Source organism: Equus caballus, chromosome 11 (assembly GCF_041296265.1).
Source record: "Equus caballus isolate H_3958 breed thoroughbred chromosome 11, TB-T2T, whole genome shotgun sequence".
NCBI classification, from domain to species: Eukaryota; Metazoa; Chordata; class Mammalia; order Perissodactyla; family Equidae; genus Equus; species Equus caballus.
In genome coordinates this window covers 19088566-19114377 of record NC_091694.1, presented here as the reverse complement: position 1 = coordinate 19114377, position 25812 = coordinate 19088566, and the positions used below count along the sequence as shown (strand labels likewise).

The 25812-nt window shown below is 38.0% G+C and overlaps 1 protein-coding gene across 16 annotated transcripts in view; it reads right to left on the bottom strand.

The window, feature by feature from the left end:
• Positions 1–21751, bottom strand: part of GPATCH8 (G-patch domain containing 8) — a 102495-nt gene extending 80744 nt beyond the window's left edge. For 5 of the 16 annotated variants that reach the window (XM_023652410.2, XM_070227156.1, XM_070227157.1 and 2 more), the window contains exon 1: positions 21444–21508. Coding sequence is in view for 2 of the 16 variants with exons in the window: in XM_023652404.2 (XP_023508172.1) it covers positions 21444–21488 (45 nt within the window). In the remaining 14 variants the exon portion in view is untranslated. Of the gene's footprint in view, positions 1–21443 lie in introns of all 16 variants that reach the window. The other 11 variants (XM_070227165.1, XM_023652413.2, XM_070227160.1 and 8 more) reach the window with 10 other exon arrangements.
• Positions 21752–25812: the final 4061 nt, after the last annotated feature.

Here is a 25812-nt window from a genome sequence, read left to right as displayed (position 1 = left end):
TGCATCTCCACTCCTAAATAATAAACATTCAACTACCTAGATTAACTCAAACCTCACAATGTTATTGAACACCAATATCCAGCCAAACCTCGTAATTCTCTTTCACTCTACAGCTCTAGATTTAATGATAAAAGAATAATCTCATCCTACCAACAATAATTGGTACTATTTTTAAAGTAATTAAAACTTTATTTAACTTAGGACAACCATGTTTTAAAGATTTTATTTTTCCCTTTTCTCCCCAAAGCCCCCCAGTACATAGTTGCATATTTTTAGTTGTTGGTCCTTCTAGTTGTGGCATGTGGGACGCCGCCTCAGCATGGCTTGATGAACAGTGCCATGTCTGCGCCCAGGATCCGAACCGGCAAAACCCTGGGCCACTGAAGCAGAGCAAGTGAACTTAACCACTTGGCCAGCCCCCCTTTTTTTTTTAAAGATTTTATTTTTAGGAGAACTATGTTTTAAATCAAAAGAGAAGTGCCCCCAAACTGATCACTACCAAAGATGATATAATAAAAGCACAAACATAGATATTATTAGAGAACTACTAAGTAATTCTAAAAAAAAGAAAATGGACATCTGGGAAAAGACGTTCTAGTTCATCCTTACTGCACAAGAAATCACTCAAGTTTTTCTAAATAGATAATGAATCATTAGGAAAATCTTTTAATCTGTAGACAAAATCATTTTAGAAAATCCTCCTGTATTGACAAACCACTGTCAATAAACACCAGGTTCTAAATGAGATGGTTAAGAAATTTCTAAACAGAGCTAGCTGTTTTCAAATCATTCTGGATCTATCACACACAATATAAAACAGGATTAATGATATGGTTTGAGTCCAGAAAAAGACCCATACATTTATGATTAACTGATCTTCAACAAAGGTAATTCCATAGAGAAATAACAGTAATGTAAATAAATGGTGCTGGAACTAGGTATCCTTAAGGAAAAAAAAGCCTCAGTCCATACTGTACACCATAATTTTAAAAAACTCAAAATGTATCGCACACCTAAATGTAAAACCTAAAGTTATAAAGTTTCTAGAAGAAAATATATAGGGGAAATATCTGTAACCTCAGGCAAGACAAAGATTTTTTCTTTTCATTTTTTTTTTTAGATTGGCCCTGAGCTAAGATCTGTTGCCAATCTTTTTTTGCTGCTGCTGCTTCTCTCCAAAGCACCCCAGTACATAGTTGTATATTCTAGTTGCAGGTCCTTCTAGTTCTGCTATGTGGGACACCGCCTCAGTATGACTTGATGAGCAGTGCTAGGTCTGCGTCCAAGATCTGAACCGGCAAAACCCTGGGCCACCGAAGCAGAGCATGTGAACTTAACCACTAGGCCATGGTGCTGGCCCCTGAGACAAAGATTTCTTAAGACACAATGCCAAAACACAATTTATAAAAGAAAAAAATTGAAAAACTGGATTGGCAGAAAATATTTACAAATCTCATATCTGATAAAGGACTTATATCCAAATATATATAAAGAACTCTCAAAGCACAACAGTAAGAAAACCCAATTTTAAAAGTGGGCAAAAGATTAAACAGATCTTTCACCAAAGAAGATATGCAGATGGCAAATAAGCACTCAACATCATTAATCATTAGGGGAATACAAACTAAAATCACTAGGTGATACCACTACACACTTTATTAAAATGGCTTTAAAAAAACCTAACAATTCCAAGCACTGATGAAATTGCACCATGAATTGGAAAGTCTCATAGATTGCTGGTGGGAATGTAAAATGGTACAGCCACTTTAGAAAACAGTTTGGCAGTTTCTTATAAAGTTAAACACACCATTAGCAAACAACCCATCAATACTGTCCCTAGGTATTTACCCAAGCGAAAAGAAAAACCTATGTTCATACAAAAATCTGTCTGTGAATGTTTGGAAACTACTCAAATGTCCCTCAACTGGGAAATGGATTAAAAAACCGTGGCACACTCATACAACAGACTTATTACTCAGTAATAAAAAGGTACAAACTAATCATATAAGCAATAACATAGATGAATCTCAAATGTATTATGCTAAATGAAAGAATCCATACTCAAAAAGTTATTGTATGATTCCATTTATATGACATTCTGGAAAAGGCAACTAGAGAAAAAAACTAATCAGTGGTTGCTTGGGACTATATACTGACTGAGGTGGCGGCTATACCATGACACATTTTGTTAAAACTTGAAGAACTCTACACTAAAATGGATGAGTTTCACTGTATCTTAATAATTTCTTTAAATGAAATATGAAGGGAAAGTCAGTATTTCTACATCTCCCTCCTTAAAAAATATTTTTTAAGCATTAAAAAAGTTTAAATCCTGTCCTGTAAACATATAATGGTGGTGGTTACATGAATCCATACATATGTTAAAATTCACAGAACGGCATATCACAATAAAAGTCAATATTACTGTCTGATTTTTTAATTAAACAAAAACAAAACAAACTAAAAAACATGCATATACAGTTCTAGAATACATAAGAAGCAGATGCCAGAGTTAACTCGAAGACAACTGAGTACCCAACAGAGAAAAGATGAGAGGGAGGCCCTGTTTTTAACTGCAAGTTTTTTTTCCTTTTAAATTTTATACTTAAATACCTAATACTCAAATACCCTAACAGAAATCATAATCATTTTGTTTATCTTTGAAGATTTAAATTGAAAACCGTATGTATTTTTGAATCAACACCATTTACAATAAACTTACTTGGGTATTTGAATTTTTATTTATTTATTTTTTTTTTTTTTTGAGGAAGACTGGCCCTGAGCTAACTGCTGCCAATCCTCCTCTTTTTGCTGAGGAAGACTGGTCCTGAGTTAACATCCATGCCCATCTTCCTCTACTTTATATGTGGTACACCCAACACAGCATGGCTTGCCAAGCTGTGCCATGTCTGCACCCGGGATCCGAACTGGCGAACCCCGGGCAGCTAAAGTGGAACATGCGAACTTAACTGCTGCGCCACCGGGCGGCCCCTGAAATATTTTTTAAAAGCTTATATATTAGACCTAACAGGCCACAAGCTCAGCTCATTTTTTTGCCAGTCTTCTCAATAATTGACACCAGAATCACTCCTTTGCCACTGAGAAGTTGGCTATTTAAAAAAAGGCATCTACCAATCATCCACAATGTAATCCCAACTATAATAAATTCCAACTTAAAAAACTGATCAGTTTAGATGGGAAAAATTAATAATAGTGAAAGACACCGAAACAGATGGATTCAGACACTTAAAAATTTTTAACCAAATGATCTTTTCAATGAAACCAACAAATTTACACATTAAAAAGTAAAAGTATCCTGCTGATATTTTTTACTAACTCACAGTCTAAATTAAACATTGTTTAGAAAAGAAAGCTCAAGAGAGGAACTCAATTTTAACAATTTACTCCTGTGGTCTTGCTAAACAGTACATTTGTAACAGCTATCTTTTGAATACCTATTAATAGGTATCATGCACTCTGTACTTCACAGGCATTATCTCAGTTAATCCCTTCAATGACCCAACAAGGTAAGCATCATTATTTCCATTTTCAGATATAGAATTCGGAGGGTGTAAGAAATATGCTCAAAGTTACTTACATAGTAAGTAAAGAAGCCCAAATTCCAAACTCAAGCCTCTATAACTTCAAAGTTCATGCTCTTTCTTTCTGTTATGCTACTCTGTGACTTTCTTTTTCCAGGAGGAAAAGACAAGAGGAGGGAACACTGAGAGAAGAATATCACATTTTCCATAGCTATCACAAATTCAAAATGCAGAATATATTCATTTTGGCATTTCTCTAATATATTTTATAAAGTAGAAACAAATGTCCAACAGGGGAAGAGTTTAATACTGTTTTATTAATATAACAATTTGGGAGCCATCATAAACATTTTAAAACTATACAGAAATCTGTTAAGTTAAATAGAAGGGGAAAAATTAAAGTGGTAGTTCATTGATTACAACTGTGTAGACTATTTATGTGGACAAGAACTAATAAGCAAGCAATGTTCTGCAAATGTGTCAGCAGCTGATAAATCTATCTGAAGAAAAACATCTAACGTTTAGTTTTTTTAAAATTTAAGTATCTCCTGATATTAGTAATAGCAATTCACTTTAAATAGCCTGAAAAAAAATATTCCACAAATACCCATAACTAATCTAGTGATTTGACAGAGATTACTTCTCAACATTCAGAAGTATCTGACTTGCCATAACAAACCAACCAAGCAATCAGCTGCAACATTTGAAAAGCATAAAAACTGCTGAAATTTTTCAATGTTTTAAAACTTACCCTTTTAAAGGGTAAGAAATCATAACACTAAGTCACAGAGAATGAGAAATACTACCAACAAAAAAAAGTACTTTTCATACAAGAAAAATTATCAATACATCTTCCATCTTAGTTCTTTAAATGGCTACTACCAATTTTAAGTGCTGTTTTTATTGCTAACTTGCTGTATGACTTCATACAAATCATATTATATTTCTCATCCATTGTGTACTCACACATAAAATGAAGAACTTGAACTGGACACTCTTTTATGCCATTTCTTGGCCTAAAATTTCATGAATCTGCAGATTTAAACTGAATTAAAGTTACCCTATAGAAAAAGGCTATTTGACTCATTTAAAATGTGTTCATACAAAAACATTAACACTATCAATTCCCACCAAAGCAAAAGGTTAACCACAATGACAATAATCCTTGGTGGTGAAGCATATAACATTTTTCACTTACCACCAAAATAAATGCAGCCTCAACCAATGACACAAAAACCAAGTAAAAGCAAACAAAAGATTAGGTAATCTTGAGTTTGGTGATGACATTTTAGATACAACACCAAAGGCGTGATCGATATAACAAATAGCTGATAAATTGGAGTTTATTAAAATTTAAAACTTGTGCTCTGTGAAAGGCACTATCAGGGGAATAAGAAGACAAGCCACAGACTGGGAGAAAATATTTGCAAAAGGCCCACCTGATAAAGGAGAGTTATCCAAAATTTACAAGAACTCTTAACATTAAACAATAAGAAAAACAAACAACTCGATCAAAAACTGAGCAGGGCCAGCCGGGTGGCATAGTGGTTAAGTTCGCGTATTCCACTTCAGCGGCCTAGGGTTTGCAGGTTCGGATCCTGGGCACAGACACAGACATACACACTGCTCAAGCCATGCTGTGGTGGCATCCCACATACAAAATAGAGGAAGACTGGCATAGATGTTAGCTCAGTGACAATCTTCCTCAAGCAAAAAGAGGAAGATTGGCAACAGACGCTAGCTCAGGGCCAGAAAAAAAAAAAAACTGAGCAAAAGATCTGAACCGACACCTCACCAAAGATGATATACAGGTGGCAAATTAGAATATGAAAAGATACTCAACATCATATATCATTAAGGAAGTGCAAATTAAAATGAAATACCACTACACAGTAGAAAAGCTAAAATCCAAAACACTGACAACACCAAATGCTGAGGAGGATATGGGAGTAACAGGAACTCTCATTCATTGCTGGTGGGAAGGCAAAATAGTACAGCCACTTTGGAAGACAGTTTGGCAGTTTCTTACAAAACCAAACATATCTTACCATATGATCCAGCAACTACATTCCTTGGTATTTACCCAAATGAGTAAAAAACTTGTTACCTACACAAAATCCTGCACACGACGTTTATAGCAGCTTTACTCATAATTGCAAAAACTTGGAAGCAACCAAGACATCCTTCAACAGATGAACAGATTGATTAACTGTGGTACATTCATACAATGGACTATTATTCAGCACTAAAAAGAAATGAGCTATCAAGCCACAAAAAGACATGGAGGAACCCTGAATACATTATTACTAAGTGAAAGAAGCCAATCTGAAAAGGTTACATACTGTATGATTCCAAATATATAATGTTTTACAAACGGCAAAACTATGAAAACATTAAAAAAAAAAATCAGTGGTTGTCAGGGGCTTAGGGGAGAAGGGAGGAACAGGTAGAGCATGGAAGTTTAGGGCACTGAAACTATGCTGCATGATACTATAATGATGGATACATGTCATTATACTACATTTGTCAAAACCCACAGAACTACACCAAGAGTGAACCCTAATGTAAACTAGGACCTTGGCTGATAATGAGCCTCAATGTTGGCTCATCTCTTGTAACAAATGTATCACTCTGTTGTGAGACGCTGATGGTAGAGGCAGCTATGCACGTGAAGTGGGAAATGGATAATATGGGAACCCTGGACTTTCAACTCACCTTTGCTGTGGATCTAAAGCTGCTCTAAAAAATAAAGTCTAGGGGCTGGCCTGGTGGCACAGCAGTTAACTTTGCATGTTCCACTTTCAGTGGCCCGGGGTTCACTGGTTTGGATCCCGGGTGCAGACCTATGCAACACTTGTCAAGTCATGCTGTGGCAGGCGTCCCACATATAAAAAGTAGAGGAAGATGGGTATGAATGTTAGCTCAGGGCCAGTCTTCCTCAGCAAAAAAGAGGACTGGCTAATCTTCCTCAAAAAAACAAATAAAAATAAAGTCTATATATTTTTAAAAAGTAAATAAAAAAGAGAGAAAGTTAATAATTTGAGTAAACCCATAGTAACTATTTCTAAAGCATTTCTTCCAAACAGTACGTCCATTTTAAAACTTTACTACAAAATGGTAAAACTGATAACAATGATTACCTCTAAGAAATGAAATGGAGAAAGTAGGGCTTTCACTTTTTACTTTGTTAACAAGGTAGTGTGAGCTTTTAACAATATCCACGTTAACATTTGTACTACTTGTTTTTAATAATGAATTTTAATAAGGGGGGCACAATGTTCTAAAAAATTAAAGACACTGTTAGCACAAATTTTCCTCACCTGTGACAAGAGGCTATTGGACTAGGTAATATATCTAGGTATAAGATTAAAGTTCTACCTACAAGTTCAGTCAAAGCAAATGTCTGGAGAAAAGTATTTTACAAAAAAATCCTTAATGGGTCTAACTTGAACAGTGCAAATCACCTTAAAAAGACTGAAAAAATTAGGGGGCAAGAGCAAGGATGTGGAAGTACTGAGTCTTTACAGTTGCTAAAAAAAAACCGTCCTTATGAACCAGTCTCTTACCTTTTTATTTACATAAAAGAACATGTTATTCCAATTCAATACGTAATATTCACTAATTTTCTGCCACTTACTAGGAACTGTGCTGGCACAGGACATATAAATGAAGAAAGAGTAACTGGATTTAAGCAACATGCCTTATGGAGGAGACAGGTAAACAGTGAATTACAATTTGATGAATACCATAACAGAGGTGAACTAAAAGCTGGGCGAGCACTGACTAGGAGTATCAAGCAAGACTTCAAAGTGGAAGGAGCTGGATCTGAGCCAAGCACAGGGGAGAAGTGCAGGGACTCTCTCATTGAGGAAGCGGAAGGGTACAAGGACAGCATTGTAGGTCACAGGATTTATTCTCTGATCTATGATTTACTCTGTGCAGCTAGTAAAGGTCTTTAAGAAAGAGAGTGGTATAATAAAATTTGCTTTTTAAAACCGTTTATTAGGATTTTAAGGGGGAGGGGCCAATATAGAGAAACCCAAGGGGAAAATTGTTGGAGAAGATCAAAGACAGTGGTGATTTGGAGGGAACTGCCTTAAAGATTAGATAGCTCCTTTCTCAAAGAGGAGTTAAGAACTTCATGTCTTGGCCATTAAGGGGATCAAAGAAGATATATGAAACACTCCCTCTTTCTTTAACTAAAAGAAGCAAGCAGTCCCTGGTTTTCCCTAAACCAGATCATTTAAAGCAAATCTTTTTTTCCTTAGAACAATGATAAATTTCAGATCCATGCTCCTAATGAAGGCTTTTATATCAAATAAGTCATGTGTTCCTAACAATGTCACAAACACAAATATACAAGTCAAAGCGTTTGCTCTAAAAGATTAAACAAATATACAATAAAAATTAGACACAGGGTTCTACTGTGCTATAGAATATACAGAGGTACTTAGGATAAATTGAAATATTTATTAAATTAGACCCAAAATTAATGACAATTATAACATTAAATTTTTGCCCTTTAAAAGTTTTTAGATGGGGCCGACCCGGTGGCACAGCGGCTAAGTGTGTACAGTTCCACTTTGGCAGCCAGGGATTCGCTGGTTCGGATCCCAGGTGCGGACATAGCACCGCTTGGCAAGCCATGCTGTGGCAGGCATCCCACATATAAAAAGTAGAGGAAGATGGGCACGGATGTTAGCTCAGGGCCAGTCTTCCTCAGCAGAAAGAGGAGGACTGGCAGCAGATGTTAGCTCAGGGCTAATCTTTCTCAAAAAAAAAAAAAAAAAGTTTTTAGAAACTATTACAGCCAACAAGAGTTTAAAGAGACATGACAACTAAATGTAATGTGGTATCCTTTATGGGGTCCTGGAACAGAAAAAGGACATTAGGGGAATACTAAGGAGATCTGAATGAAGGTATGGACTTTAGTTAATAATAATATATCAATATTGGTTCATTAGCATGGTAACAAATGTGCCATACTAATATAAGATAATAATCAGGGAAACTGGGTGCAGAGTTTATGAGGTATATATATGAGAACTCTGTTCTATCTTAGCAATCTTTCTGTAAATCTAAAACTGTCCTAAAATAAAAGATTTATTGAAAAGCAAGTTTTGGGAAGGGTCATACCACTTCATATATATAAACATGTACGGCTTCTTTTAGCTTTATAAAATACCTTCAGAAAGCTTACCCTAACAAAACTGTGAGATACTCAACACAGGATTTGGCAATTAGTTGAGGTTAGGGGATTTTTTAAATCATCCCTATTTTACAAATAAGAAAACTGATATAGACTGTCACCAACTCATAAAGGCTTGATTCTTAGTTCCATATTCCCAGCACTGTATTACACTATACAAAACTCAAAGATTTAAAAAAAACAATACCTTGTCTCCATAATTCTGAAACAATATTCTCCATATAAAGCAGAGTTATTAGTCAAAACCTTCTGGTTACCACAAAAGACATGGAAAAACTGCAGAACTGTTACAGACTAGAGGAGAGAAAGAAGAAATAACTAAATGCATTCAGTGTGGAATCCTAGATGGGATCCTGGAACAGAAAAAGAACATTAGTGGAAAAAGTGGTAAAATTCAAATAAGGCCTATTGCTTAGTTAAGATTACTGTACCTACGTGAATTTCCTAGTTTTGGTAACCATATTATGATCACTGTATGGATATTGTAGAGGGGAAGTTAGGTGAGTGGTGTACTAAAACTCTCTGTACTACTTTTGCAACCATTCTACAAATCCAAAATTAGTTTAAAATAAAAACAAACAAAAAGTCTTTTGATTATGGAATAATCTCCAAGCGTATTATTAAGAGAAAAAATCAAAGTGCTGAAAAATGTGCTTGCATGCTACCCTTTGGAAAGGTAGAGTAGACAATGCTTGTAAATGTATTATATATCTCTGAAAGAGCCATCATATAACTGAAAATAGTGGTAGTCTTTAAGAAGGTTAAGGGGTTTACTTTTTTTCACTCTGAATCCATTTGTTCCTTTTGAATGTTACTGGCAAAGCAAAAAGAAGAGGACGGAAGGAATATAAAACGTGATTTCAAACCCCCAGGGCACAAACTATAGTAGAAATAGTAGCAGCAGTGATGATGATGATAAGTATTTTATTTCTTGCCTCTCTCCTCCCCCCAAAAAATTTTTTAAGTCATTCTGATGAACTTAGACTAATTAAGATCATTCTTTCCAAAAATAGTCAGTATGACATCTGATTATCTGAAGGCCTCAACAGGGATTTGAAAAGTATTTTTTTCTGCTTTACCCTGCTTTTAAAACCTCATTTAGATTTCTCAAATCCCGTTAGAGCTAGGATGATCATATAATAAATCACACAAACCAGGGCACTTTGAGAGTAAAAAGGAGTGCTAACAGTAATTATGCCAGGACAAAAGGCATACACGGGAACATGTGGTCATCCTAGTGAAAATTCACAGATCCTATGTTAGAGCATTCCTAAAATTCAATTTTAATGATGATTGCTTGGAACACTTATTTCATTGTCTAAATCAACTCTTCCTTTTCAAATACTACCTGCTTTCAGAATTGAAATATAGATTTTCATTTATGCTGATCAGAAATTTAACTTCAAAAGAATCAGACTAGGAGCAAATTCACTTTTCTAAAAAAAAGTGTTAATGTTAAATATTTTAAAATGCACAGACGTGTATACACACACCCAGCTGACTTTCCTTCAACTGCCTCTTCTCTCAAAAAAAGCTTCAACTTGTGGCCGGTCTAATTACAAATGAATAGAAGAACCTGGCTGACCTGCACGTTATTAAAATACACAGTAGCTCTAGTTCCTTACAGGTCAAGGATTCTGCTTCCAAGCACAGGACAAATGCGGAAACTTCTCTATTACAAATTTAGCTGTGCTGATCATTTAAATATAAATAGAGATAGAGATTGTCCTAAATTTACCCATATAAGTGGAATCTTGTTATTTGGTAACCACTGCTGATTTTGGAATCACATAATCCCACAGCTGTACCCTTTCCAGTGATTAACTATATGGTAATTAATAGGGAAAATTAGAGCTAGAGAAGACGCAATTATCGGGACAATTCTTTAAAGATCACAACCAACAGCCCATAATCTCAAATAGCAGAACACAATATTTAAGACCCTAAAGAAGGGATATTCTCTTCCGTCTTTCCACAACTATTAAAACCTAATACAATTTCTAAAAAAAAAATTTAAGGAAAAAATATTACTCATAGTCAAAGTCAGTGGATCCAGAGTTTCTAACGAATAGTCAAATTAATTATTAACACGAGGATCATATAGACTAAAGTTTTAAGTCCTGTCTGACTTTTCCCATCTAGACTAGGTTTGGGCCAAGTTTAAAACAGTTTTATCTTTAGCAGTATATTGTACCACTCATGCTAGCCCTATCTGCTAGCACCTCGCTCCGGCTATTAAGCTGCATACTGTAAATGTTCCTGTTTCTCTCCGCTCCAAATCTCCCCAACAAAAATATATCTTTTGTATCGTATTTACCATTATTCCCTTAGAGACTGTCTAATGTTACTAAGTGGATATATTAAGCGTAGCCCTACCTCACAACTCAAGTAACATACTTGTATATAACTTGGACTTTCTAAATTCAAAATACAGAATCATGCTGATTTCACCTGCCATGGACAAAAAATGGTATTTTAGCAGATAGAACCATACAGGATAGTGTCATATTCCATCTATGAAAAAAAAACAATCCTCTTCTGTCATAAAATAAATGAGAGACTTCCTCTGTCTCCCTCTCCCCTACTCATTCCAAATAAAGTAACTCTAGTATTATCCCAAACAATTCAGAAAGAAAATGTCTCAGGATGAAAAAAACTACCCGCCCCCCCAAAAAAAACCCATTCTGAAGGATTATTGGTGTCATTTTATTAGTATACTTAAAATTTATTTCAATTTGGAAAGTGGACAAAAACACCATTGTGGGCAATTCCTCAAAAACCTCAATTCTTCACTATTGTCTTCATAATCATATAGTCTGATTCACAACAACTTCCAGTATATTATTATGAAACCAAAGACCTCTGAAGTCAGAGACACCAAAAATCAAATCATTACCATCTGCTAGCTGTATAACCTAGGGCAAATTACCAAACCTCTCTCTAGGCATAGGCCTGTTTCCCCAGCTGTAAAATCCAGATGATTACACTATAGTATTACTGCATAGGTTGTGAGGTTTAAAGAAGTAAAAAGTAATGAATTATTATTTTAAAGTACTGTCGAGGCCAGTCAATAACCCAGAAGAATAAATTCACTTATTAAATTTAATTCTATGTAAATTGGTAGGAAAGATAATTGGCTAGCAATCTTAGCAAATAACTAAGAACTTGAAAACAGTACACTGGGTCAAAGGTATGAGTATATCACACACTCATCTAAAAATACATGTACACCTGTTTGGCACATCCAATTTACTGGATAATTTTACTAGAACAAGAAAGAACTGGCTTCCAAAAAAGCACTACACTGAAAAATTACTAACTTTTAAAAATCCTACGGAAGAGATCAACCTTTTTCAGAAATGCATGCAAGATAGAGCAAACAATTCTTGAGGCATTCAAAAAAGAAAGGAAACAGTTAAAAATTCCTCTGGGACCCACAGTAATGCATATTATTGCTTGTACCAATGGCTTGTATGACAAATGTCTATCTATTCAGACGTTTGACAAAAATTCTGCACTAGTCCACAGGAAAAGAAGTGTATGTACAGTGTGTCACACAGAAGGAAACTCACAGCTAAAAAATGACTGCCAACTTCCATACTTGAAATATCCCTCAACTGGCTTTACAGGATAGCACAGAAACTAATAATTCAACCTAGATAATCTACAGCACTGCAGGAAGCTGAGTCCCCAAGCCTGGACATTCTTCTCAGATTCTCCTAAGCCTCTCCTTCCTACATACTTGCCTTAGTTAATCATTAATTGAAATATCTGAGCAATTTCTAGGTGCCAAATCTTGACTCAACACTAGAAAAATGAATAAAACAAAAAAGACTCTGCATTCAGGGAGTTCTAAGTCCAGTGAGATAAGATAAATTATAAGAAGTAAGTAAGTATACAGTAGGAGAGGTAGAACAGTACAGTGGTTAAAGGCCTAGACTGGTCCAAACTACCTGAAAGTGACCTCTTCGACTTGCTCCCAGTGCAAACTGGGTAAGTTTTTCATTTGTACAATAGAGATAATAACAGAATTTACCTTACTGGGAGATTACATGAGATAATAGCACATAACATAGTGTCTAATACAGTAAGCACGCTGTACTATTAGCTACTACTATTATTAGTAAAAGCGCTATTATTGAAATATAACCAAAGTGCTATGGGAGCACAGAAAATAAAGCAACTAACTTTGCCTAGGGAAGATATCAGAGACGACATCAAATTGAGTCTTGAAGAATGAGTAGTAGGAATTCCAGATAGGTAAAAACAACAATAATGAAAGAGCCAAACATTTCCAGATAACAGGAACTGCAGGATGGCAGGACAATGAGGGGAAAAGAAAAGAGATACACCTGTTATGGTGGCACCACATGCTTAAGAATCTTATAGGCCAAGTTACTGAGTTTGGATCTTATACTTGAAACAATCAGGAACCACAGGAAAAGTCCCATTTTAGGAGAGATCAAGATTCAAATCTGAGTTTCCTAACTACGTGGCCTGAATTTCGCAGAGCCTCAGTTTTCTCATCTTTAAAATGAGGGATACCACCCCCTGGTTTGGATAGTTACTTAGATTAGATAACTATCTCCAAAATGCCTTGGCACAGGGCTGGCACGTAACACATACTCAGAAAACAGTAGCTGATAGTATCATCACTAGATATCACAGCAGTCAATTTTTGATGTTGTAATGGTCAAGGATACTAGGACAGTAGCCTAATTTGACAGTATCCAGTAGAAGTACCATTCTCCCCTCCCACTTACTCTTTTACTGGAACAAACTGGATTGATTTTACCTTCTTTTCTTAACCTTTTATGCTGCCATGCTAACAAATGGGCACTTAATAAATGTTTGGGAAATGGAATAAAATTGTCTAGTAGATCTATACACAGCAAAAAGGAAAGCAAGAAGCCATAACCAATCAATTAAGCTTATAACACTGAAAAAATATATAATGATAAGCATACCAACTATTTCCCACCAATTAGTTAACTGGTAGAAAATGCTGCCATGTATTAAACAATGCTTTATATACAGTACACAACACCAACACTCATCTCCTTGAAAAGAGGCCAATCTATACACCACAGAAGAAAAAACACTACAAATCAGAAGATTAAAGTTCAAAACTCAGCTCTGTACTAGGCAAAACAGGTAATTTATCTGGGCCTCAGTTTCTTCATCTGTAAAACTGAGACACTATCTATTTTATTTACCTCACTGAGTTGCTGGAAGACAAGAAGGTATATAAGGGCACTTACTAAACCACGACAGTATACAACTATATTATATTACCATACTAATATCCAAGTTGGATAATTTTACAACATCCTGGTGCCACAGTTCCTTAATTTCCTTTCCTATAATAACCTTGTCTTCCATCCTACATTAGCCATCTCATTTTCATGATCATTACCAATAATCTCAACCTTCCATAATCTATTTCAAACATTGTGCTCTCCAACCACAATCTTCTATCTTTCCAGCTCATTCCCTCTAGTATCTCCACTCCAACAATTCCTAAACCCCATCAGAACATATAATCCACTGACCCAACTTTTCACTCCAGTCCCCCACCTCTCCACCTGAAAAGTCCTCACTTATCTCCCTATCAACCTTAAAATCACACAGTCCATTATTATAATCACTCCCTTGCCCTCACTCACATTAACTCTGGTTTATGGAGACTGGTTATTACAGCTTTAACTGTATGTATAGCACATACAACACAATTATATCTTAATTAATCTTCCCATAAGAAAAACTGCTTTGATGTCTATCCCTCTTAAACATCTTAAATAGCTACTACCTTCCTGCTTAAAGCATTAAAATAAAACTTACTTTTGCAGCCCTAGCTTTCACTTTTTCCCTATGCCCAATGGTTTATTCATTGTCATTAAAAAAAATCAAAACCCAGTTCTCCTTCTATACTTTTGTACATATACTTCTGTACTTTTGTTCCACTTCTATACTTTTGGCCTGGCTATTTTCTCCAACTGAATGCCTCCCATTCTTTTCCTTTGCAAGGATGCAATTCCATCTTTCAAGACCCAGCTTAAATGCTAATTTCTTCATAAAGGCATACCCAATCATCCCACATTAAGAGTTCTCTCCTTTTCTTAGAGTTTTGCATTTATTGATGGTCTTATAAGTAATAAACTAAAAATTATTGTTACTTTTGTTATCTCTCAATCAAAAACAAAAGCTCTTTGGGAAAAAATACCACTTCTTAACCAACGTCTACCACAGACATACTCATATTTACTTCTCAATACAAGTACTATTCAAACACTGTTTTAACAATCTTCTCAAAAATTAGTTTATATTCTAGAAAAATATTCAAGGCAATCATACTCCTTGGTAAGTCTTGTGCAGATGTTACCCTAAAGCAGTATTACACCAATTAAATTTTCAACCACTTTCGCCCTTTCTCTTAAGGTACCTCATAATTTTACTCACAGCTTTACTCACAGCAACAAGAGAAATTACTGACACTACAGCATATAATCCACAAGCATCAGTTTTACCTTCTACTGTCAAGGCCTAGAGTGTCAAATTAATTTCTTGATCAGTACTGTCTACAAAGAGTGAAAAATTAAGTTGCTCTTCCCCCATCAACTCTGGAAAAATTATGCTAATGAGCCATAAGACATGAGGACTAACTTTTCCAACAATCATTATTTAAAATGTTAGTCAATGGAGCGGGCCCCGTGGCCGAGTGGTGAAGTTCACACACTCTGCTTCGGCAGCCCAGGGTTTCGCTGGTTCAGATCTTGGGCATGGACATGGCACTGCTTGTCAGGCCACAGTGAGGCGGCATCTCACATGCCACAACTAGAAGGACCCACAAGTAAAATATACAACTGTGTACTGGGGGGATCTGGGGAGAAAAAGCAGAAAAAAAAAAAAAAAGATTGGCAACAGTTGTTGGCTCAGGTGCCAATCTTCAAAAAAAAATGTTAGTCACGAAACATGATCAGTGACTTTCTATTACAACTTTAAACCTGGAGAGTTGCTTTGTATGTCTATTCTATAAAACACAGAGACAAATCAAAATCCCTCTTTGAAATCCATGTCATGTCATGTCAAAGAGTGGCAAGGATGACAAATAATTGGCACCTTGTGAGATGAGACCAAATGTAATATTACAAAGATATTTTCTGGTCTCTTAAGTGACACACAACGCAAAATTTACCTTATCTCAACATTGCTGGTAAAAAGAATTAAGGCAAATAACAGGAAACTCCTATTTTAGGCCTTAACTCTAATTTCTTACTATCTATAGCACTTACTAAAACACTATGTGCTATTAACCTATGTACAATGCCAAAGCAACTTTAGCTATCTTTTCTTCCATACAATCCTAAATTAAGTATAAAATACTAAATATATTTGTTAAATCCCAAAGATATCATTTAGTACAAACATGATAATACAGGATATTGTGTCTTTCAGCCTGGGCATATTTAAATTTTTGCACTGATTAATACAATATGCACTAAGCACATTTAGTTAAATGGACAATTCACTTTTTATAAATGGAAAATCATTACAACATCTTCTGGTATTCACTGCAATATCAAATCAATGACTTCTTTCAGTATTTGTGGTGGTCATTTGTAATTCCTTTGGTAATTACTCTGAGTCAGCTTTCACTTAATACTAAATGGCAATGCTAATATGAAAAGAGAATTAATGCCAGACATACAAGCAAAAGTACCAAGTTGTTTCAGGGAAGGAATTTTAACAGAATTCAAGAACTGGATGTCTAATTCAAGCTGAAATCAATTTTCATTAATAAAATATTAGAAACTTATTAAGTCATAAGAACAAAGACGAACCCCTTTTGGGTTTCAAATCCGTAATTCAAGATCTCATGAACTTCTGCTACTTTTTTTCACAAAATGGTAATCTTGACCACATCAAGAAAACAAGACTGTCCTTTTTTCATTTTATCAAGTACCCAAATAGATAGAAATTATATGAAAATGTATCTCAGCTAGGAAGCAGCACAAACAGGATAGGTAATTATACATGTGCTTAAAAAAATTTTAAGTCATGAATTTTAGTTCTGGTCATATAACCTATAAAGACCTGAAAAAATGTGATAAAAGAATCCCTCTGCAGAACTTTAATGAGAACTGTGTGACACGTATAGAATAAAACGAGAGAATACAACAGGGACACCTATTTTTCTATAATTTTGACAGCACTAGAACCGTCCTGTAATAATCAACCTAATAGTATATTTGTCTAGACCTGTTTCTTCTTCGTCTCCCATGCCTGCTTTGAAAAGAAATAAATAAGCACACCATCACATGAAGCCCTATGATGATAGCTGTTGCCAATCTCATTCTCCCTCCAATGCAACTTTTTTTATAAATGTCTTTCTCTGATTTTATTCCTTGTTATGTTTTCAAGGGCCTTTTGCCTTAAATATATACCCTTTACCCTTCAAATCACCACCAGGGAGCCTTCCCTCATGTTAACCTTACTTTTGTCACCCTTGATCCCGATAATATCCTAACCAATAATTCTGCATTTGCTAACAATCATGCCTGTTCATCATCACTGTTTTGAAATCTGTACAGCCTTGGTTCCAATCCTTTCCACTTATCATAATATGTATGAGAAAGGGAATAGTAATGTTTCAGTATCCCAAGTAAAGCTGACACTTATTTTCATAGCTAGTGGCATCTCTTCCAGATGATGGGAGAGAGACTCAGGAAACAGATTAGAACACTTGCCCTTGTGTCATCTCTGGCATCCTTGCGTTAGAATGCCAACTCTCTTACATAGGACCTCACAGAAAATATTAGTGTATTAGTATTGTATTAGTATATTTTATATATATTAGTATATTTTCTGTGAGCTAAGTATTTTAAAACTGTAAACCTCCTGACTTAATGGTCTGAACTAAGAATTAACTGAAGGTCACATCCTGGTATCATATATGAAACACAAAGAGGAATCCTACAAACATACTACATAAAAGTAATACATGACTTGCTTACTGCCATTTACCATTATCACTACTTAAACAGATTACAAAAAGTTCTTGGGTAATTTTTATATTTTTATTATGACCTTTAAAATATGTGTGTCTCTCATTTTTCTATCACTCACTGATCTACTATTGCAGTTCCTTTGCATTAGAATTCTAATGCAGAATACATTCAGAACAAGAAGGAAAGAGAGGCTACTCTAAATCCCAGCCCTCTGCAGGTACACAAACTGAAGAACATTTCCTCACTAGCATGCAACTATATCCCCATTAATAGCTGCGCAACACAAAGTGCTAAGCAGTGTCTATCTTAACACCTTCCAGCTGTACGTCACTGTACAAATAAAACTTTCCTTGGTAAACCTGTAATTCAAAGTGCTGAAGACATCTTTAGCGTAAATTATGTTATGTACTTTCCATTAGTTTGTGTAACATTTCAATCTGTGAACAAATATGCCTTAATCTGGTACACGTAGGCAGAAGTCATGTCTCATTCAGAAATTGAGGTCAGATTCTTAAAGGAGTAGGCAAAACTCTCAAAATATTTTTTAAAGTAATACATCACCGTAGATCACAAAGATTTCCAAAAATAAAATACCACTTAAGAAGGCTACACAAAAGAATATCTAAACTAAAACAACAGTTAACAATATATCCTCTATGACACAGCGTAATTTATCACTGTCAGAAGCCTCCCCAGAAGCCCTTGGGAGACCAACAAGAAACAGATCTGGACAAAACAGAACAGAGTAAAAAACCGTAACTGTATCACTTCACTCAAAAGCCCATTTATTCTTTCTGAAGTCTAAGTTTATCCTCCATTTGATGACTCAATTACAGCTATATAAAATATATAATTGCCAGTAGAGATAATAGTCATGAGCACAGCTTCAAGAGTCAATAAGCCAGAGTCTGAATCCAGGCTCTGCGATTTACCAGCTGTGTATATTTGACAAGTTATTTAACTTGCTGTGCCTCAGCTGCCATATTTGAAAACAGGAGTAATGTACCTACCTCCTAAGGTTATTGTGAAGATTATGAGATAATACACATAAAGCCTATAGAATAGTACCTGTTTATTATTATAATGAAGTTATCAAATGTATGTTTTAAAATATATGCCCCTGATAACGATTACTCTTTATTTCATAAGTGCTTCAAGTGGGGTACCACAGTTAAGCTCCTCACTCTATTATACAAAATACCTTTGAAACTCCAGGTGTTCACAAAATCTAACAGTGAGCCCACCTGTGACTCCATACTAAGTTCAAGAGACAACATTCAAACTCTCCAAAATTTGCACTTGATGGTAAACCGGCAAAGAGGGAAATTCTACAAATTCTAAATTATCTAGCCAAATTAAAGGCAAAGAAAATGACAATCATCTAGAACTCACCAGAGAAGATACACAGAAAAATTTCCAGTGCTATAAGAAGATCCATTTAAAGCAACAGGATCCATGCAGTGTGTGGAAACTTACTCTGGATTTGTTTACAAGAGTACTCAGTGGCTTCACCTCATTTATCACTGAAAACCTTAAGGAGGCCACATTTAATTTTCAATAACAACCTTGAAAAATGCTCCAGATATACTACACACAGGAGCATCCTATTACATTTTCTCTCCACTAACTTTAAATCGAAGGACATCATTCATGAAAATCAATCTATTATTTTCCCCTTTATTAAGACATCCAGAAAAAATATCCCTTTAAATATTTTTAAATGCTTTTTAGAAATGTTAGCACAATAATTTACAAAGGCTTTAACAGCTTATTATTGTCTAAAAGATTTTCATTCCCAATACCCTATTTACTCATAATGCTAGGACATCTGAATTTAAAAAAAAAACAACATTTTTCTGGTTGATCCAATACAGCAGGAGTTGGTTACTCCAACATAAAAGCAGGAAATAAACTTAAAATATATGTAGTTATCTTCAACAGACTACCAAGCAACCAAAAGCAGGTTTTACATAAACCCAACTAAAGCATCAGACTAAACTAAACTACAGCATCTGAAGAGAAAGTCACCTTATTTGAAAAGGTAGAGGCTTTCTCAATGTTTTCAAGTGACAGCATTCATACTCTGCTACCCAGTCTTCAAAATCTTCTTTCAAGGCCCTGCAAATCCTGTTTGCTTAAGCCTGCTGAATTTCTGTGGTCGCCTGCCATTTTCCCTCAAAACTTAAGTGGTCATATTATCTACTTCCAGTTTTACGAGGTCACCTTGAAATTCCCCCCTCTTGGAAAAGCACTTGGGGGTTTTAGTTATCAACATGTCTCTTTAAAAATTACCAATAAAACCCACACATCTTGCAGCCTACTCATGTTTTATGGTTGCTCACTAAAAAAACCACCTTTCTCAGGGATCAAACGGCTAATAGGAACTGCTTCAAACTTCCCTACCTGCATTATTTCTTAAACACCTTGAGATCCTGGACTGTGCTGCGGCTACACAGCAGGCGCATGACCACCGGGCTTTTCTACAGCGCTCAGATCCCTTACTGCTGCAAAACTTCTCATAAGCGTTCTATGCACTAGACTGTTAACAGTGCTGGTTTAACTGCTTTACCTGTTTATTTACCAACCCAGTCATCTCAGGGAATTCAAACTGCCTTCTGAAACACACCCCGAGTATTCCCGTGTTACTCTGAGGAAGCTTTGCAGAGGGATAAAAACTTCAGTTCTGATGTTCATCCCCTGACCCAAATTGCTGTTGCCAGGATATGCGGTAGTAATGCGGTGGTGTCTCTGACATTCTGAGGTTGCATTTTACCCTAGAACTAGCCAATCTCTACCAAATCCCTTTTAGTCGCCGAGATTTCTGCGGAAACAATGCTCAACAGGAAGGTATTTTAAACAGCCAAAAGACGAGTTATTCTAATTTGGCCTTTATTTCTTCCTCCATGCGGCTTGCCATCACAAGGACATTTTTCCATACAACATTTGCAACTGAAGACAGAAAAATCAAGTTTTTGGCACTAGTTAGCACACGCTTGGAAAGTCCATTATCATGATGCTCCTTACAAAGCTTCTTTCGAGGCAGGATTCGGGGCTAAGCTTACATCGACCACAGTCCTATAACTCACTGTTTTCCAAACCCAATTAACGGCCTAATGACAACAGCATTTACGCCCGGGGAAATCTCAATGGTTGACGAACCAAGAAGGCGTCTGACAACTAAGGCACCCTTTTCGCCGGCGAGGAGATGGGAAAACAGACAATGAAAGGGGTTTATTTATTATAGTGGGGAGAGAGGAAGGAGGGCTCCAAGAAGAGCCGTGCAAGCAAAATCCGGGGTTCCGAAGCCGGATCTCCGCAACACTCGCCCCGAGCCCTCGCCGCCCAGCCCTCCTTCCCTGGGCGCCAGCCCTGCGCCTCCCCAGGCCCGGCGGGGCCGCGGGGGCACAGCCCTCGCACAGCGGCCAGGCGGGGGTCCCGAAGCCCTAACCGGCCGAAGCCGCAACCCCGGCGGCCTGAGCGTAAGAGGGAAGAAAATACGGGGCGATAGGAGACGCGGCCTCGCCTCAAGCTGGGAGGCCCCCGGAGGAATCCGAGGCGGGAGGAAAGCGAGCAGGCTCGTAAGCCGGAGCAGAGCCTGGAAGGAAGGAGAGCGGGCAGCGGGGGAGGAGGAGGTTCCGGCCCGGCCAGCGCCTTCCCCGGATCCTCGGCGACGCCCGTGTTTACCTGAAAGTCTCGGTCCTCGTTGAAGCGGGAGAAGCGGTCCGCCATTTTGCCGCCTTCACTCCTCTCAGGACGACGCTCTCCAGTTCGCTCTTTCCCTCCCGTCACACCCGCCCCCTCCCTCCCCTCCCTGTTCCCCGCCTCCTCCCACGCCCACCCGTCGCGCGCAGGCGAGGGAGGGAGCCAGCGAGACTGCGCGTCCTGGCCGGAGCCCCGCCGGCGCAGGCGCCCTTCGGCCCCAGAGACGGAACCTTCCCTCGCGTCCCCGCTTCGCGCGCGCCCCAGAGCGACCCCGGCGGCCGCGCGTGCGCACTTGCGCCGGAGAGCTGCAAGCGCTTCCGGAGAGAAAGGGCACCGGGGGCACAGTGGGCTTGCGTCCGGATGTTTTCCACCTGCTAGTCTACCCGAGTGCGGTATCTTTTTAATTCTATTGACTCCTGTTTGCAGGACCATCTTCTGCTTTATTCAGCAAATAGCAGTATAATGTAGTGGCTGAAAACGCAGATTATGGAGCCAGACTACTTAGTTTCAAATCTCGGTTCGCCCTGAGGATTAAACGGTGAACGAGATAGGACAGGTCCATTCTGTCACAGGGCTTACATTCCAGCGGGGAAAATGAGATAAATAATAAAATAATTACTTGGTTTTAGGTATTAACAAGTGCTACAAAAAATAAAACTAGGTACAGTGAGGAGAGGGACTATCTCTGAAACGACCTTTGACCCGAGGAAGAGCAAGGGACCGCAGCCTTGGCATGGAGGGAACAGGAGACCCAAAGGCTCAATGACTGCTAAGCACTTGGCATTTTCAAGCGATCTTTTGCGAGAAGTATTTCTCAAGACAGCAAAGTTGATCCAAATCAACTCTGGGCTTCAGTTTACTTTTTGTAAAATAAGGAAATTGAACTTGATAATCTCTACTGTCCCTGCCCAGCACTGACTTTATGTGGATTATGAATCAGATTTTTCCATCCTATGACCTTCCTGAGGACCCCACCCAGCCCTCCAACTCCCTTAGCCAAAATACATAAAATACATAGGAGGGGTAGCTGGACTTCCTTACTTTTGAAAAGAGTAGTTGACAGAAATCACACAATGGAAAAATGGCCCTTACCCTACCCTGAGAGAGTCAAATGGAATGTAATTTTTTGGAGAAATGGTGTGTATCTTCTACTCCTTTGTTATCCTCTGCCTCACCCAACCCCTAGTCCAAGCAGAATACAATTCTAAGCAGTGAAAAGAGCTCCCTATCTAAGGAGAAGCAGGACACAGAATTTAAACATTGTAAAGAGACTCAAAGGTAAATGTGGCACTTTGAATCACATGTATCCACATGACGCATTTACCTCTTCTCCCTCTCCCAAACCCACTAAAATGATGGTAAAAAGAATGAGAAAGGCATAAACTCAGATGGACAGAGAGACCTGAAGAAGGGACAATAGCAGACAAGAGATGTCAACAACATTTGGGAAGCTGGAGAGCATAGATAAATGGAAATGGCCATAGCAGAATGGAGAAAGCCAAGTCCTGGAATGGGGAAGCCCGGAAACAAATTGATGAACTCTGAGGTGTCTCAGAAAGGCTCAGGAATTGGAATCACCAGGTATCACTGAAGGTGAGGTGTGGATAGGGCTGAAAATAAGAGAACTCATTATAAGGCAGTTTAGGAAGCAGTTAGACTCTAAGGCTTTTTCCCACCCAGGCAACAAACTGGAGAGTTCTCCTCTGCAAAGGCTGAACCAGAGAGACTTTAATATATCTGGCACAGCTAAGGAAGGAAATACCATACTGAAAATGGGAAGATTTAGTAAAAGCCAACATTCTGGTCAGAGAGTCGGGGTTCTCCTAGCAAGAGACTACAGGATCCCTCTCTAGGAAATTGACTGACTTAGTGAAAAAAACCTACAGATACCAAAAACGAAAGAAGGGGTGGAGTCTCCCCAACATAAATGTCATGTTCCCACTCAAATATCCCAATCATCCAGGAAGTCCCATCCACACAGAGCTTCCACTCAGCTGTTGTGTATGAATGGATAGCTAAGGATTACCAGACACTGAAGGAAACCTGTAACAGAAAAGACAGAGACAAACCCACCCAAAAACAAAACAAACAAAAAAAAAACAGAAAAAGGAATTCAAAGGAACCAGAGATAATAGAAATAGCGAAAGAAACCATCAAAAGAATTAGAATCAATATCCACGGAGATATAAGATCACCTCAGGGAACAAGGGACCATCAGGGAGCACAGAATTCAAAAAAAAAAGAACAGAGATTAAGGAATAACTTTTGGAAGTTAAAATTTCTGTTTTTTTTCTTTCTGCTTTTTCTCCCCAAATCCCCCCAGTACATAGTTGTATACTTTAGCTGTGGGTCCTTCTACTTGTGGCATGTGGGATACCGCCTCAGCATAGCCTGATGAGCAGTGCCATGTCCGCACCCAGGATCTGAACCAGCGAAACCCTGGACCACTGCAGCAGAGCGCGTGAACTTAACCACTCGGCCACGGGGCCAGCCCCTAGAAGTTAAAATTTCTTAAGCAGAAATGAAAAATTCAGTAGGAGAATTAGAAAATAAAACTGTAGAAATCTCCCAGAATCCCAGAAAACGGTATAAAAAGATACCCTGGTCCAAACCACCTTTGTTTTCTCCTTAACTATTGCAATAGCTACTAAGTGTTCTGCTTCCACCCTGCCGCCCTGAACTCTTCAAAGGAGCTATGGTGATCCTAATACCGAACCTCTTAATCTCACGTTCGTGTGCCCAATGCACAATAAACCAACCACTGAGACATCCTGCTTGGAGGTGGAGATAGTTTTATTTGAATGGGCCAAAACAAGAAGGCTGAAGGATAGGTTCTCTCAAATCCTCCTTAAAGAAGAAAGCAGGGGGTCTTTACAGAGCTAAGGGGCTTGGGAGGAAGAGATTCAGAGGAACAAAGGGGAAGTCTGTGTTTCTTTCACTCCAGATAAGCCCTTGAGCAATCAGACTTCTGGGCATCAACCCCAGCTAGGGGCTGGTTATCTGTTAATCGTGACTTCCTTAATGGCCTTCTTCTTCTTCTGCAAAACAAGCTCATAAATCCTTGTGACCTTTGAATCACCCCTCAGGTTAAACAAGAAAACAGCAAATTAGTAAGATTAACTTCTTTTCATCTGTGTCTGTGTCGGGAACGAGAACAAAGGGTAATCGTGTTCCTATTGAATATTTACAGTAACCCTCAGATACCTGGCTTCAATCCTGTTAAAAAGTCAGTCAGATCACATTGGTCCCCTGCTCCAACACTCCAGTGGCTTTCTCTGTCATTCACAGTATAAAGCCCACCTACCATCATCTCACCTCTCAGACTTCATTTTCCTCTCTGCCGGCTGCTTCCCTCGTCTCTGGACACACTGATCTCCTGGCTATACCTTGACCCCACGGGCGTGTTCCTGCTTCAGCCTGCCCCACTGAGGAACGAATGCATGTGCTGTTCTTTCTACCTGTTATTCTTTCCCAGAGGGGCTGGCCTGGTGGCGCAGCCATTAAGTTTGCACACTCCACTTCAGTGGCCCAGGGTTCGCCAGTTCAGATCCAGGGTGCAGACCTACGCACTGCTTGTCAAGCCATGTTGTGGCAGGCATCCTACATATAAAGAGGAAGAAGATGGGCATGGATGTTAGCTAAGGGTCAGTCTTCCTCAGCAAAAAAAAAAAAAACAAGAGGAGTATTGGCGGCAGATGTTAGCTCAGGGCTAATCTTCCTAAAAATAAAGAAAAGAAAGAGTATTCTTGGGGCTGGCCCCGTGGCCGAGTGGTTAAGTTCTCGCGCTCCACTGCAGGCGGACCAGTGTTTCGTCAGTTCGAATCCTGGGCGCGGACATGGCACTGCTCATCAAACCACGCTGAGGCAGCTTCCCACATACCACAACTAGAAGGACCCACAACGAAGAATGTACAACTATGTGCCGAGGGGCTTTGGGGAGAAAAAGGAAAAAAATAAAATCTTTAAAAAAAAAAAAAGAAAGAGTATTCTTTCCCAGATATCCACATGGCTTGCCCCCTCATCTTCCAGTCTTTATTCAAACGTTAGTTTCAGTAAGATCACCCTATTTAAAATCACAGAGTCCTGTGTCCTGAACTCCCTAGCCTCTTTCCTTAATTTTATTTTTCTTCATAGTACTTATCACTTTTAATATGTAATATAAACTCAACGGGAGCAGGAATTTTTCTCAGTTTTGTTCCCTTCTATATCCGCAGCACCTAGAATAATGAATGGCACATAGTAGACACTAAAGATCTGTCGAATGGATGAGATGGAAAAGAGGAAAGAACAGATAAGAAAGTGTGAAGATCAATCCAACACCTAAATACTAAGATTTCCAGAAAGAACAGGG